This window comes from Canis lupus, chromosome 10 (assembly GCF_011100685.1).
Source record: "Canis lupus familiaris isolate Mischka breed German Shepherd chromosome 10, alternate assembly UU_Cfam_GSD_1.0, whole genome shotgun sequence".
In the NCBI taxonomy this organism is placed as follows: Eukaryota; Metazoa; Chordata; class Mammalia; order Carnivora; family Canidae; genus Canis; species Canis lupus.
Genome location: NC_049231.1, coordinates 10,816,665 through 10,833,037, shown reverse-complemented (window position 1 = coordinate 10,833,037; position 16,373 = coordinate 10,816,665). Strand labels below are relative to the sequence as shown.

General features: G+C 39.5%; 1 protein-coding gene across 1 annotated transcript; it reads left to right on the top strand.

The window, feature by feature from the left end:
* The first annotated feature begins 318 nt into the window (after positions 1–318).
* On the top strand, positions 319–14,690 carry IL26 (interleukin 26). The gene is made up of 5 exons (XM_038549513.1): positions 319–522; positions 610–666; positions 849–983; positions 14,308–14,373; positions 14,460–14,690. Exons 1-5 carry the CDS (start codon positions 352–354, stop codon positions 14,544–14,546), a joined length of 516 nt encoding a protein of 171 aa, XP_038405441.1. The 5' UTR covers positions 319–351; the 3' UTR covers positions 14,547–14,690.
* The last annotated feature ends 1,683 nt before the right edge of the window (positions 14,691–16,373 follow it).

The following is a 16,373-nucleotide window of genomic DNA, read 5'->3' as shown; positions in this document are numbered from 1 at the left end:
AGTTTCTTTTACTGGGTTGGCATGAGTTTTAAAATAAGGAATCTGTTGTGGTATGCAACTGAAGTTCTGACTTTTTTTGAATACAGGGCCCCAACTTTACCAGTAAGCTGGAGCTTTTTCTTAATGTCACAGACGGTGTGGTCAGAGCTGTTTTGGTTATGAAGCAAACTCTAAAAAAATAGAACAACCAAAGTGATCTTCCTCTATATAAACTGTAAGTTATCTATCACAGCATCTCATTGGAGAGGTGGCCTTGAGAGCTCAAGTAAGTAGGTTATCCGATCATCTAACCAGCACAAGAGACTCTCTGGCTGCCACCAGTGACACGAGCCCAGAGTGGGGTGGAGGGAAATGCAGGTGAACTGTATTTTGAGGTCTGGGGTGCTGTTTGCCACTCTGTCTCTTGCCATTGCCAAGCACAAGCAGTCTTCCTCCGCAAAAGGTTGCTACCCAAGGGGGACACTGTCCCAAGCCGTTGACACACTGTACGTCAAGGCAGCGTGGCTCAAGGCAACAATTCCAGTAAGTACTAGGCACTCTGCTTCAAATGATGGTTTAAAGGACATGTGTACTTCTGGGTGAAACTTCTTTCTCTTTGTTTTATTGTAGGAAGACCGCATAAAAAATATACGATTGTTAAGAAAGAAAACAAAAAACCTATTTATGGTAAGCCAGAGGGTTTTTTTAAATCTTTTTTTTTCATGTTTTCTACTTGTTTGATGCTTTCTCCCCCGCATTTTAATTCTTCCAGATGGCCGTCGAGTAATAATCAGGCGGGTGGTTCCAGTGACATTTCACAAAAGCTCTTCAGGATTTACCTTATGCAATTTCTTGTGTGTCACTTACAGAAAAACTGCAGATTCCAAGAGCAGCTTCTGTCCTTCTTCATGGAAGATGTTTTTGGTCAACTCCAGTTAAAGATCTGCAGGGAAATACGTTTTGTGGAAGAGCTTCATAGCCTCAGGCAGCAGCTGAGCCGTTGTGTAAGTACGCCCAGCAAATACGGTGACGTTGAGCCCAGAAACCTACCTAGAAACCAGCATGTGGGAATCTTTCTCAATATCGAAGGGTGAGGAAAAGGCTTTTGAACTGTTGGCTTGTGGTCCAAATGGAGAGTTTATCATCAGTGAACCAGCACTGAACAAGCATTAGAACTCATGAAGCCACTATGCTTATTATTTCTTACAGAACAGCACCTAAGACATACTGAAGATCTAAAATAACATGGAACGATCCTCAATGTTCATTTAGCTCCTTATCATTCCCTCTATATATGATTCCCAAGCCATCTGCTCTATTATTTATTAAATAATAAATAATAAATTAAATAAAAATAATAAATAATAAATTTAAATATTGCCTAATATTTCTCAAGGCAATATTTCTCAAGCTTGCCAAACATTATTCTAGTCTGTCTTTTTTTTTTTCTCTCTCTCTCTCTCCTTCTCTCTTTCTTCCCCATATTGGTGAGGAGGGCTTTTAGATTACTTTTTTCTCAGCTATTTATCCAATTTTTTAATAGTTACGTCCTTTTTAAGGCATAGTCTTAGTCAAAGCTTTAAAAAGGGTGCTATGTCTTCTTTGGTACTTAAATTATGTGATGCTGGAGTACGGTCATGGTCACCAGGAGCAACGGGGAATTAATCAGGAAGGTAAAAGTGACCACATTTCTCTATAAATGTCCACAGTCATAGAGACCAGTGCAGAAAAATGACACAAAAAACCCCCGAACCATTAGGCCAGGATGCCTGCAGTATTAGTTGACTTGCCTCTGTGGGGAATGGCAAATCTTTTCTGTGATCCTGTTTGGGTTCCAAGTACACCTTCTCAGCCTCTTGTGATTGTACCTTGCAGAGGTGCAAAGGCAGAGGGAGCAGTGACGAGGACGCCAGTCCTTGGGTTGCCAGATGGGAACGAGCTCTCTACTCTGGGGTATTATGGTCATTGAGACTTAAACGCTGAGCAGTTGGAGGTTGATTTTTATTTCTTAAGAGCTCGGATGTCTTTTCCTTGTGGTGCATAAAAGGGCCCAGGATCTCAAGTTGTGGACCATAGCACAGAGGCATTTTATGTGGGTGAGCTGGTCAGCCAGGTGAAAAATTTCAGTGCATTTGCATTCTCCTTTTCTTTGGTTAGTTTGCATTTATGTCCTTATTTGAGTTGGGTTGTATGGTGGTTCATAAACCCTCGCATTCCATTCAAATAAGCACAATGATAAGAATTACAAACTGGTATCTCTGTAGAAGGAGAGAGAATGCTCTGGGCAGTTCCCTTGTCTAAACCAGGGGAAAGAAACTCACTTCTCTCTGGCTTTTTCTCTACTTGACCTCTGTGTTCATCTTATTAAGACAGTGAAATAGTATAAACAGTCTCTTTAATTTAGCAGAATCATCATACAATTTTACATTTCATTCCCCTCCCCCCCACACCTGGTTAAGTATTATTATCCCCAGTAAGAGCATTTTCACTGCTGAAAAATTTGAAAAGGAAGAGACTATGCCTTGAAGGACTCGGGGAAATAATGAACAGTAGGCAGTCACCAAAGGCTAGAGCAAGGCTAAAGGAACAAGGGGGTTGCTCCCATTTCAGGGTCTGGTGACAGGGGTCCTTTTCAGCCTGGTTTTGTTTGTTTGTTTTTGTTGGTTTGCCAGAGAGAGAGAAAGTACAAAGCAGAGGGGAGGGGCAGAGGCCGAGGGAGAAGCAGACTCCCTGCTGAACAGGAAGCACCAACGGGGCCTGGATCCCAGCACCCAGGACCTGAGCTGGATGAAGACACAAGCTTTAATGGGCTGAGCCATCCAGCCGCCCCTGTCATGTGTTTTAAATGCCTTCTGTTTCTCTCTATTTTTTTGTTTTGTTTTGTGTTGACCTAGTTCCCCTGTGTAGGTGCTGTTCATTGCATTAGCCATGCGATTAGATTTAAAGTTATTTCAAATGAAGTTGTTAAGGACGATGAGGCACTAGAACAAATCCTGGCCTGATACTGTGCAGTGTGTCTGGACACCCGAGGCCCTAGAGCCGTGTCTGTCTCCCCCATCAGTTGGGTTTCCTCCGCTCACATAGCTGGAGAACACACAATGACAGCTGTAACCAAAACCAAGCAGTGTTCTAGACGAAACACTTAGAAGACATATAACCAGCTAGGGCCTCTGGTTTGCCTTGATTTGGTTTTGGAGGGTTGGTTTTTTTTTTTTAAATTTTATTTTTAATTTTAATTTTTTTCCTGAAGAGCCCTGTCATTAAAGACACTGCCAATAGAGACACTTGTTTCAGGGACATGGGCCACCCAGCCCAAGGGGTGGTGCCCAAGGGCGCAGAGGGGCAGCCCTCCAGCGGGTCTGGTGGCTGGCACCCCCTAGTGGCCGCATCCCAGCACACACCCAGCGTACCTCCCCAAATGCCAGCTCCTTCAGGGCTCCCCTTCTTACCTTCTTCTCCCTCCCCAAAGCTAACCATTGCTAGCTCCAGTTAGTGTGTCTCACAAACTGTAGAATTTATGCCCTGGGGTATAGCAACCACTTCTGTGAAGACTCAAAAAAAAGTCAGAGGATTAGCCTGAGCTTTGGAAAGCCTTCTCAGACACACGCTTTAGGGAAATCAGTGCTGGGCTCGCATTTGATCTTTTGGCCAATCATAATTGTGTATTTTTGATAACAGAAGCTGGTACCTGTTTAATGTAAATTTACTGAGCACCTGCTCTAGTCAGTGAATGATTTCTTCTTACGAATATATCCTTCTCCCGAATAAGAAGGGAAGTGAAACATGCAACACTGAACTCTCCTGAAGATGGTGTTGTCAACACAAATAAATGGAAACCCAATCAACTGAAACTAAGTGGTTAAAAGAAACAAGTCAGTTTTGTAAATTGGCTTTTTTTTTTTTTTAATTTTTCCAAACTGGCTTGCAGCAGGGTGGCCTGCTTCTATATTTTCCTGGGTGAGACAGGCCAGTGTGGTTTGGTCCCTGCTTCTCTGGAGCTTGAACACTTACTGTCAAAGAGATGTAACCCGAGAAGGCCAAGGAATCATGAAATGTGACATGTGTGATGCCCAATTTCCCGTGTGACGAAGTCACTATAGAAGCACCAGGAAGGAAGTAGTTAATTCTATCTGCCTTGGGGTGTGGAGGGCGTGATGTGTTATTGAAGGAGACCATGGCTGAGTTTAATTTCCCAGGGAGTAATGGGTAGTAATGGCAGGGGAGAAGCTTGATCAAGGCTTGGTGGCATGAAACCACACACCATATTCAGGAAAATCGAGTGTGAATGGGAATTGGCTTGGGGAATGTGAAGAGGAGGCTGGGTGGTTAGATTTTAACCAGGAGGTGCTGGTAAGGGCCTGGTCAAGCAAGGCATGATACCAGTGGCCAAGGATAAAGACTGTATCCTGAAGAGCATGCAAAGCCATCGAAGGGCATGGTGTGATCAAGAACTCTGTTTCAGAAAGACCTCTTTGGTGAGGGTGGAGGGGTGCAGGTGGGGGGTTAGGCTCGAGGGAGAAAAAGCAATGGGAAGAGCATTGCAGTAACGTGCCTGGAGTACAGTGCTGGAGCCCTAGTGTCACAGGGAAGGGCAAGAAGAGTCTGCAGAAGACAGTGGAGTCTGCGATGAGCCTAAGGTTCTTACTTGGGGGCTGGGGGGAGGGGTTCATGAACAGTGTAGAAGGAAGAAGCTTGGAGGAAGGTCGATATGTTGCTTTAGACCTGCCGGAAGTTTCATGAGTCCCATGCATCAGTGTAATCATGAGTAGTATGTACATTTTCCATATATATTTTGTGTATGTTTAGTATTTATGATGTATCTGTTAACAGATTTACTGAGATACAGTTGATACACAGGTAACTGAACATTTAACTGAGCTGAATATATAATTTGGTAGTTTTGACTTACGTGCACACTTCTGGAGCCATCTCCACAGTTAAGGTAAGGAGCCTATTCATCACCCCCAAAAGTTTCTTTGTGTCCCTTTGTGATGCCCTCCCTCTCTGGCCCTGTCCCTCTGTCTCCAGGGAACCACAATCAGCCTTTTGTCACCATAGAGTTGTTTGCATATTCCAGACTTTAATGGAAGGGGTGTATGTGTCATACTCTTTTGTGTCTTTTTTTTTCTTCACCGCATAATTATTTTGAGATTCACCCACGTTATCGAGTGTACCAATAATTTATGCCTTTTTTCTTGCCCAGTAGTATTCCACTGTAATGATCTACTACAATTTCTGTATCTATTCGCCTATTGCTGGTTATTTTCTTCCCCCCGTTTTTAGCTGTTACAAATAAAGCTGTTGTGAATACTCACGTACAAGTCTTTGGACAGCTGTTTTTGTTTCTCTCTGGTAAATACCTAGGAATGGAATAGTTGGATTGTAGGTTAGGCATATGTTTTGTAAAAGATGGGCAAATTGTTTTCAAAAGCAGTTGTGCCATTTTACGTGTTCACCAATAGTGTGTGACGGTTCGTTACTCAGTATCCTTGCCATCACTTGGGAAGGTCAATGTTACGCCAGCCAGTGCAGTTGGAGGGTAGTGGTATCGCCTTGTGCTTTCAACGTGCATTTCCTCATTACTGAAATTGAGCATCTCTTAATTTGTCTGTTTACCATCAAAGTATCTTTATTTGTTTGTTTGTTTATTTATTCATGAGAGACACAGAGAAAGAGAGAGGCAGAAACACAGGCAGAGGGAGAAGCAGGCTCCCTGCAGGGAGCCCGATGTGGGACTCGATCCCAGGACTTCAGGATCACGCTCTGAGCCAAAGGCTCAACCACTGAGCCACCCGGATGCCTCCAAAGTATCTTCTTTGACAAAGTGTCTGTTTGGATATTTTGCCCGTTAAAAAGAATTAAGTTGGTTATTTTCTTACTGAGTTTGGATTATGTGTGTTTTAAAATATATTCTGCATGCAAATCCTTTTCAGATATATAATTTGCAAATATTTTCCTCTGGTCTATGTCATCTTCCCATCATTTCAATAGTGTCTTTTGCAGAGAAGTTGTTTTATGTTTTGCTTAAATATTTTATTTTTATTTATTTGAGAGAGAGCAAGAGAGTGAGTGAGCGAGCAAGCACAATCGGGGTGGGGGGCAGAGAGGGAGGGAGAAGTAGGGAGCCCAATGTGGGGCTTGGTTTCAGAACCAGGGATCTTGACCAGAGCCAAAGGCAAATCTTAACCAACTGAGGCAACTAGGTGCCCAACAGTTTACATTTTGGTGATATCCAATTTATCAATTTTTCTTCAACAAGTCATACTTTTTTGTGCCATATTTAAGAAATCTTTATTTAACACAAGGTCACAAAGAATTTTTACTGTGTTTTCATCTAGAATTTTTTCTAGTTTTAGGTTTCATATTTAGGCCAATGCCTTTTTGCATCTATTGATGTGATCATGTGATTTTTATTTTTTAGACAATTGATACAAATTAAGTTGATTGATTTTCAAAGTGAAACCAACTTTGCACTTCTGGGGTGTACTCTGTCTGGTAATAATGTGTTATCTCTGTCTTGTATTGTTAAGTTCAACTTGCTAAAATTTTGTTAATAGTTTTTGCATCTACATTTATGAGGACGTTAGTCTTTTAATAGTTTTCTACTATTAGTACTAAACTACTACTTCTAATAGTAGTTTTCTTGACTTGTGATACTTTTGTCTCATTTTTGGAAATAGTATCATGTTGGTCTCATTGAGTAAGTTGGAAAATATTCTTTCCTCTTCAATTTTCTGGAAGGATTTGCATAGAATTAGTCCTTTGAAGCCATTTTTTTTTAAAGCAAATGGTCCAGTGAAGTCATTTTTGCCTAGAGTTTTCTTTATGGGAAGATTTTAAGCTAAATATTCTATTTTTTAATAGATGCAAGGCCATTCAAGTTATTGATTTCTCCTTGAGTGAGCATTGATAGCTTGTGTTTTTCAATGATGTTATTCATTTCATCAAATCTACCAAATCTTAGCCATCATATTATTTATGCTATTTCCTTAATATCTTTTAAATATTTTATATAGTATAGGATGATGTCACTTGCCTCATTCTGAATATTGGAATTTTTTGTCTTCACCCTTTTTTTCTGAAATTTTATTGAAATTCATCAATTTTACTGGTTTTTCAAAGAACCGGTTTTTAGGTTGATTTTCTTTATTATTTTCTGTTTTGATTTCACTGATTTCCATTCTGAATTTATTATTCCTTTTTTCTGTTACATTTGGGTTTAATCTACTCTCTATTTTTTTTTACAGTTTTTTTTTTTTTTTTAAGGTGAAAGCTTGGGTCACTAACTCAAGATCTTTCAGTGTTTTCTTAAGGTGGAAGCTGAGGTTATTAGCTTGAGGTTTTTTATCTTTTCAGTGTAGGAGTTCAGTGTTATAAATTTCCCTTTTGATACAACTTTAGTGACATCCCACAATCTTTGATATGTTGTGCTTTATTTTCACTCACTTTGAAATACTTTTTAATTTCCGTTTTGATTCCTTCTTTGATCATTGGTTATTTCAAAGGGTTTGTGTCTCTGGAGATTGTTCCAGATGCCTTTTTGATTTTGATTTCTAATTTGATTTTATTTTGGTCAGAGAGCATCCTTTATATGACTCAAATCTCCTTATATTTGTTGAGCTATGTTCTATGGCCCAGGATTTGGTTAATTTTGGTAAATGTCCTTTCTTTGTGTATTTGAAAAGAACAAATGTCTTGCTGTTGGGTGAGGTGTTCTAGAAATATCAGCTGGATCCATTAGTGGCTACTGCTCTTCAATTTTTCTATATCTTTGCTGATTTTCTTTCTACTTATTTTATCAATTATTGACATCTCTGACACGAATTGTGGCTTCTTCTGTTTCTCCTTGAACTTCTATCAGTATCCATGGTAGAAGTTCCTGTATTTTGAAGTTCTGCTATTAGGTGCATAAATTTTTGTGATTGCAATGTTATCTTCATGAATTGACCCCTAATTTTATAAAAAGTATGCTATTGTCGTTGATAACACTCTGTTCTGAAACCCACTTTTTCTGATACAAATAGAACCATTTCAGCTTTCTTTTAATTAGTATTAGCATGATATATTTTTCTTTGTCCTTTTACACTTAACTTCTTTGTGCCTTTTAGTTAAAGTGGATTTCTTATAGGCATCACACATTTAGGTTGTGTGTATATTTATCTACTCTTTTTATTTGTAGGTTTAGACCATTTACTTTTAAGTGATTGGGTTTTTATTTATTTTATTTTCTTTTTTTCTTTTTTATTTTTTTGTGATTGGGTTTTTAAATGGTTGGAGTTACTTGTCTTCTATTTACCCAGCCTGTTCTTTGCTCCATTTTCCTCTCTTTCTGACTTCTTTTTGGTTGATTTAAAAAAAAAAAAAAGATTATATTTTAGACCTTTTATTAACTTATTAGTTATAACTCTTTGTGTTTTGCCATTTTTGAGACTTCATTCTTTTGTGTAGAACCAGGTTTCTCTCTGGTGTCATCTTCCTTTTCTTTGAAGGATTTCCTTTAACATATCTTGTAGTACAGTTCTATTGAGGATGAATTTTCAGATTTTGTTTTTCTTTTCTACTCTTTTTATAGTTTACTTGTGAAAGATATTGGATCATTTGCCTTACAAAGTTTCTCATAGTCTGTATTTTGATTATTGAATTTTTGTAGAGTCATTTAATATTTTTTCTTTATTTTTCCATACACTGGTAATTACACATAGATACTTGATCAGATTCAGGCTTGATGTTTGGGCTGAATCAATTCATATGTAGTGTTGTGTATTTTTCATCAGAGGTATATGTATATGGTGCCTATGTTTATCATTTAGCAGTCATTAATTATTGTCTAGATCTATGTAATCCTAAGCCATTGAAAATGGTACTTTAAAAATTCTATTATACCTTCTTTATTTATAAGTGAGGGTATTCCATAAACAGAACTTACCCCTTTCTACTTGGCTGTCCTGAGAAATTTATCATATAAGAAAGGCAGAACAAGTAGTTAATTCTTCTTCCTTATTTACCGGTTTTCAATATAAGGAATTACTTTTTAAACAGTCTTCCAAGGTGATCAATGAGTTGTTATTTTGCCCTACTGTTATTATTAACTCATGGGTTTAAATTAGTTTTCATTTTTGAGGAATATTTCTGATTTCTACAAGCTTCCATCCTTTTGGGATTCTTCGTAAGTCCACTAAGACTGGGATCCTATTGAGCCACTCCTAAGAAACAGCACCCAATAATAATTCTCATGGTAGAACATTCAATGTGGAATTCCAATACCACTGTATTTGAGAGTCATCTCTTTGTTTTTGGTAACATTCTAGGCATTGTGCAGCACCTAATAAAATACTATATTTTTAAATAATCTGATTTAGGTAATTCAGATGGTATAATTGTTCAAAGGAAATAAATTATGGTTAATGGAAACACTTTTATTTTTATAATCTTTGCTAGCCATATAATTTGGCTAAATGGCACTTGGATAGTTGACTTATGTAAATATAAAAAAAATGCAGGCAGCCCCGGTGGCTCAGCAGTTTAGCACCTCCTTCAGCCCAGGGCATGATCCTGGAGACTGGGGATCAAGTCCCACGTCAGGCTCCCTGCATGGAGCCTGCTTCTCCCTCTGCCTGTGTCTCTGCCTCCCTCTCTCTCTATGTCTCTTATGCATAAATAAATAAAATAATTTGCCTAATTGCTAGTGATCAAAGTTGAAACTGAAAAAAAATCCATTCATTTTAGATCATGTCATGACCTACTTTAATTAACATTTTTTTAAAATTTTTATTTATTCATGATAGGCACACAGTGAGAGAGAGAGAGAGGCAGAGACACAGGCAGAGGGAGAAGCAGGCTCCATGCCTGACGTGGGATTCGATCCTGGATCTCCAGGATCGCACCCTGGGCCAAAGGCAGGCGCCAAACTGCTGCGCCACCCAGGGATCCCTAATTAACATTTTGAAAGCCTGAATAGTAATGGTAATTAGATATATTTCTTTACATTTATTGTATGTACTTAATTTTCAAGTCTGGTAAGTCTTGGCAAATACAGTATTTCTGTCTCAAATTCTTGTAGTGTGTTTAATAAGTAATTTGTATCATCAGTTGCAACTAACTTTTTAAAAAATTTTTATTTATTTATGATAGTCACAGAGAGAGAGAGAGAGAGGCAGAGACATAGGCAGAGGGAGAAGCAGGCTCCAGGCACTGGGAGCCCGATGTGGGATTCGATCCCAGGTCTCCAGGATCGCGCCCTGGGCCAAAGGCAGGTGCCAAACCGCTGCGCCACCCAGGGATCCCCAGTTGCAACTAACTTATCAACTTATGAAGCATTGCCAATGATTTATCCTGGTAAATTTTTAAAAAATTGCAATTGCCTGAACTGGTAAAACCAGAAGTAGGAAATGAGACCAACCCTGTGTTGTTCTCTCATGAAGTTGCAAACTCCAAAACCTGTCTTCAACAATACCAATAATCTCATTTTGTGGTTGTTGGAAGAATTAAATGAGATAATATAACAGAGTGCCTAGCATATAGTAGTTCTATAAAATTTTTAGTGTCTTTTCTTATTGCTTTCATTGCACAGAACTCTAATTTTCTTCCAATTACATTTTCTCAACAATTACCAAAGGAGTGGTTCACTCAACCAACAAATTCCTTTTCAGTGACTGTGCTAGTGTTAACTTGTATAATGTGTATAGTTTATAGCAGTTCTTTAAAGAGACCAGTTTTGAGTAGTTGGTTTAGATAAAAAATATATTTTCTAATGATATTATAGAATCTGTTGACAAATCACTCCTTGGTTAGTGATACATAACTTCTCTATCAAAATTATGGGGCACAGCTCTAGCCTTCCATGTGCTAAGTTACATGGACTGACTCTTTTTATTGACATATAATTGATGTATAACATTCTATTAGTTTCATATGTGCAACATAATGATTTGGTATTTGTATCAATTGTGAAATGATCACCATAAAAAGTCCAGTTAACATTCATGCATGGACTCATTCTGATAAACAGTTACACTGAAAATTTTTAAAAATCTGCAGTAAAGTTATGCTACTCTAGTATCTGTTTGTATTTAAGGTATTTGGAAACTCTAGTTTTTTCTATGACTAGAACATGGAGAAATGTTGAATAAGGGTCTAGTATTATTGTAGCGTATGTAATGAGGTTATTATATACACTAATACATGTCAGTTGATTCCGTTAGTTATGGAGCCTATAGAGATAGGACAATATCCTGTAAACTCTTCTGATCTATATTTGTTTGGGATTGGCTACCTGTCGTTTGTTTTTTAAAATTGAATGTCTGATTATGAATTTGGCTAATAGTTTAGTCATTTTCTCTCCTTTCATGCAAACTCTTTGTTTTCTTTTTTTAAAGATTTTATTTATTTATTTATTTATTCATGAGAGACACAGAGAGAGAGAGAGAGAGAGAGAGGCGAGACACAGGCAGAGGGAGAAGCAGGCTCCATGTGGGGAGCCCAATGCGGGGCTTGATCCCAGGACTCCAGGATCACGACCTGAGCCGAAGGCAGATGCTCGACCACTGAGCCACCCAGGTGTCCTCACGCAAGCTCTTTGGACACAAATTTAATTATGCTTTCTTATGCTAATTAAAAATTTCCTTTCTAGGTTTCCTATAAACCTTTCTGGTCTCAGTAGTGTTGTGTTGATGTCTTAGAGCCCATACTTTTGCCGAACTGACATTTAGTTTTTTCAAAACGAGCTACACTGATATACTTTTCTCAACTGTTATTTTAAATGCATCTGAAATAGTATTTATAAGACCTCACATACTGCAGTCAATTAAGCTGACTGTGCTCGTTCTCCATGGGGGTTAGGCAAGTATTGATTCTCTCGATGAAGTTCTCTTTCATCCAATTGCAAGATTTGGACCAACTATTTTTGTATTAGACAGTTTCAGGTTAGAAGGAATTAGCATCTAATCAAACTCTTTATTTATAAAGTCATGGGCAGACTTCTCTGAATTCTTCCCATAGCTACTACCTTCACTGGTCCTAGACTTGGTTATTTCTAGAATTTCCTTTTGTAGCTCCAGTCTAAAACACAAATGAACAAAGAAGTGCATGTGCACACACACCAATCACGAGATTTCTTCTGTAAATTATCACATCACCCATTTTTGAGTTGAAATCTGCCTCTGTCTCTCTGCCAATCAGCCTTTAGCCCTTTAAAGCCATTTCTAGCATTTCCCTGCTGCCATGCAGAGCAGAGATCTTTGAACTAATCTCTCTTTGGAACTGGATTTTGAATGTTTTCAACAAAAGCCTGGCTCAGTTGCAATATCTTTTCCAAGTTATGCTGGTTTTTTTTTTTTCCCTTCACAATAATAGAGTGGTTTTAAGTACAGACTCCAGAGTCTGAATATTTGGGTTCGGGTCTCAGCTCTTCCAAGTACCATGATTATTACCTTCCATGCTTCAGTTTCCTAATCTGTGAAATGAGGGTAACAATAGCTTGTACCTTATAGGATTGTTGGGAGGACCGAGTGCGGTTCATATAATTGAAGCCTTCAGATTAGTGCCTGCTACATAATGCTAGCCTGATACCTGTTGACTGTTCCTATTTTCCACCAACAATCTTCTGAGTATTTTTTTCTCATCACTAGAAAGGGAATTGGGATAAAGAAGAGAGCTCCTGGACTGCCGGATTTTTACCTTCTATATCGATCTCATATTTCGTTGGGAATTCTCTCCACAACTCTTATTTACTAACTCCTTTTGTTCATCATCATGTCCTCAATGTCTAGCACTAAAGCCTGACACACAGTAGGTCTTCATCAACTTTTGCTTAATAAATGAATGGATTTTTTTCTGACTGTACTCTCTGACATTGGCCACCTCTGTCCTGGTCCTGTCACTCATTGTTTTGGCCTCATTGGATCTGGTCTGGGTGGCAATGTCCTCTTCTGATCACAGGGAAGTCCAATGCCATGCTTGCGAATCCTGCAAACTATACTTTACCAGAATGTTCTGTGTCTGCAGGTCTTCTGTGCTTAATCAGGGAAGCCCCCTTTCTAAAGAAGGATCTCTTGCTTCCTACGCAGGGTCTGACCTGAAAGCAGAGTCCCCAGTTCGGCAGTCATGACACCATCACCACCTTTATGCCCTGGAACAGCTTTCAGAATATAACTGTCAAGTCATTTCAGTTATCTTCTCTTAATAAGGAAAGGAGCCTGCATGCTCCCCATGCTCCCCACACTCCTCCTCTTTGTGTTCTGGCCTCAAGGGACCTGCTGGTTGACATTGGCCATGTTTTGATAAATCTTGTCATTTAGCTGCTTCCATTTCCTGAGTTTTAATTGTTATTTTTGTTGATGTGCCCAGCACTCTTTTATCACTAGGGTAGGACCTCTTGTGACACCTTCAGCAAGTGACTTAACCACTTGGGCTTTGGCTTGCTTTTCTGCAAATCTGCTAAAGAGATAAATTAGGTATTTTCACCTTTTTTTTTAAACATTTTTTTCTACTGAAGCCTATGGAAATGTGTGGGTGAATAGAGGACAAAGTTAATGTCCTCCCACTTGGTTTTCAAGCGATTTCTGTGGTCAGGTAAGGACTGGAAATTCACCTCCACAAAGGAGACTGGCGGTTTCTCCTGGCCTGGATACTAGACATCTTCTTAAAACGTCAACCTGCTCTTTCTCCTTTTGGAGAAACTAGTATTTCCTGGCCCTTTCTCCTGGCAGTCAACACCTGGATATTGTACTATGCAATGCACATAGCAGACAGGGTGATTTTTCAAAAAGAGAATTCTTTTTTTTTGTCAGTTCCTACATCTTCCATGCTTCCTACATCTCCCAGCTTGGATTGCTCTAGCTATGTTGCCTTCATTTTAGTTTCTGGGAAACACTAAGTCTTTCTGCCCCAGGGCCTTTGCACGCCTTCCTCTCTGCCTGAGTTATTCTCTCCTGGGCATGCTCCCAGCATTCTCTTTCCTATCTTCACTGGCTCCTTCTCATTTTTCAGATCTCAGTTTAAATGTCATTCTTCAAAAGAGAGCCTTCTGTGACCACCCAGTTGAAAATAGGTCATTCCTGTAAATTCCTATCATAGACTCTAGGCGTTTCCAAAACACAGATTTAATTGTAGTTTGTAATTTGTAACTCTTTGTTCGTTTTTAAATCGATTGCCTGCTTCTGTCATGAGACTATAAGCTCTGTGATGACAGAAACCAACTATTATTTACCTGCCATTGCACACTTATGCCCAGGACATTATAGCTGCTCAGTAAATGCTTATCAAATGGATAGAAAAAAACTATCAGAGCCTCTCCAATAATGTAACCTGTGTTTTCTGTTGATTTATTAGATTTCCTGTGCTTCCTCAGCTAGAGAGATGAAAACGATTACCAGGATGAAAAGCACGTTTTATGGGGTAAGGATTTCAAGTCATTGTCTTTGAGTACTCTGTTTCTTAAAATGTGAAAAATTTCTGCCTTTATCTCTCTGCTTTATCTGCAGCTTGGAAACAAAGGAATCTACAAAGCCATCAGTGAACTGAATATTCTTCTTTCCTGGATTAAACAATTCCTGGAAAGCATTAAGTAATGCAAGGAGCCAAATGCATGGATCTGATTGCTCTTTTGGAATATAATGCGAACCACTGGAAATGCATTTGTAAGAGTGTATTTCTTTAAAAGTTTTTGTACATCTTAGATGATGCAGAACAGACTATGGGAATTTAACATAATAAAGTTTTGGAGATATGTCAGTTGTCATGAGTATGTACATTTTCTTTATTTTCAAGGAATTCTTTCATCCTGAGTGTGTTTTATTATTCCCAAGTACATTGTATAAAGTTAATTTAAAGCTGTATAATCAGAATTAACTCATATAATATTTGTGGAGGAAAAGTGACAGCTTTTAGGGATACAGTATAGTGTTATTGAGTGTTACATAGATGCTGTGTATATGATTATTATCTACTTAAGGCTTGATGATTATTAATTATGCCTGGTATGAACTTAGCTCCTAACAGATTTTCAGTGGTTTTTTTTTTTTTTTAAAGATTTTCTTTATTTATTCATGAGAGACACACACAGAGAGGCAGAGACACAGGCAGAGGGAGAAGCAGGCTCCCTGTGGGGAGCCCGATGTGGGACTCGATCCCGGGACCCAAACCAAAGGCAGACACTCAACTGCTGAGCCACCCAGGTGCCACAAATGTTTAGTTTAATTAAATAAACTGTTTCTTTCCCCTGGATGTCCTTTCTACGACAGCCTGCTAGAATTTCATCGAGTACAATGGGTGACAACCAGACTCGATCACACAGAACAGACATGTAAGCTAACTGGACTGGTTTACCAGGAATGCCCTTGACAGATAACCCAAGCCACAAGTTCCCAAGCTGAGATGGTGCTGGAGCTTGATAATGCTCCTTCCGGGTGCTGCACAGTTAGGAAAAGTCCATAGAGGCCAAATTAAAGCCTCAATGCAGCTCAGACTCCCCCCCAGGAAACCATCAGTGTTTAGAAGGCTTCCTTGCCCAGCTAGCCCTTCTGTTAATTGAGTAACAAGGCCTGACCTTTGTTTTTGCGTTACCTGGACCTGGCTTCTCAGGTGCAGGGTGCAAGGCATGGGTGGTTGCAGAGAGCAGGTTATGTGATGGCCAGTTGGCTTCCGCAAAGAATTCCTCGGGTCCCTGTGGCACTCGGAGAGCACCATGATTTGGTGTTCTGTGATCTGAATAGGCGGGGCTTCCTCCAAGCCTGTGTGGATTTTGTGCCTCTTCCCTACTGCTTTCCCACCACCCCGTTCCTCTTTTCAATCATATGGTGACTATTCTTTTCACTAGAGACTACCCTGTCTTGGATTATCTCATATTCCAAAATTACTTCTTTGTTTCCTGCACCTTTTCCTCTCTGCCTTTCCCACCAACACCCTGTGGTCCCACCTTTTATCTGTCTTGGTGACCCTGTTATTAGACAGATCCACGGGGAGGGAAAAGTGTGGAGAGCAGAGGGGAATGGTGAGGGGGAGACTGGAAGACTCTGTGTTCATCTGGCGCTGTTGACCTGGGCTTCCCAGGGAAGCTCCCAGGCCAGCAGTGATGGGAAGCCTACTTTGTTTGTTTGTTTATTTATTTCTATTGAAGTAGAGTTGACACCCAATGTTACACTCGTTTCAGGTGATTGGACAAGCCTGCATACTACGCTGTGCTCATCAGAGTGTAGCCGCCATCCGTGTCACCACACAGTGCTATTAGAACACCGTTGACTCTACTCTCCATGCTGTGCCTTTCATTCTTGTGACTTCCTCATTCCATAACTGGAAGCCCATATCTCTATCTCCCCTTCACCCATTTTGCCCAGCCCCCCAACCCTTTCCCTCTGACAACCATCAGGTTGTTCTCTGTATTTAGTTATAGTTCTGTC

Excerpts from the sequence above, each read along its gene's own strand:
- IL26 (XM_038549513.1), top strand. The coding sequence starts at position 352 with ATGCAGGTGAACTGTATTTTGAGGTCTGGGGTGCTGTTTGCCACTCTG. Across the intron at positions 523-609 it reads GGCTCAAGGCAACAATTCCA|GAAGACCGCATAAAAAATAT; the intron begins GTAAGTACTAGG and ends GTTTTATTGTAG. Across the intron at positions 984-14,307 it reads GGCAGCAGCTGAGCCGTTGT|ATTTCCTGTGCTTCCTCAGC; the intron begins GTAAGTACGCCC and ends TTGATTTATTAG.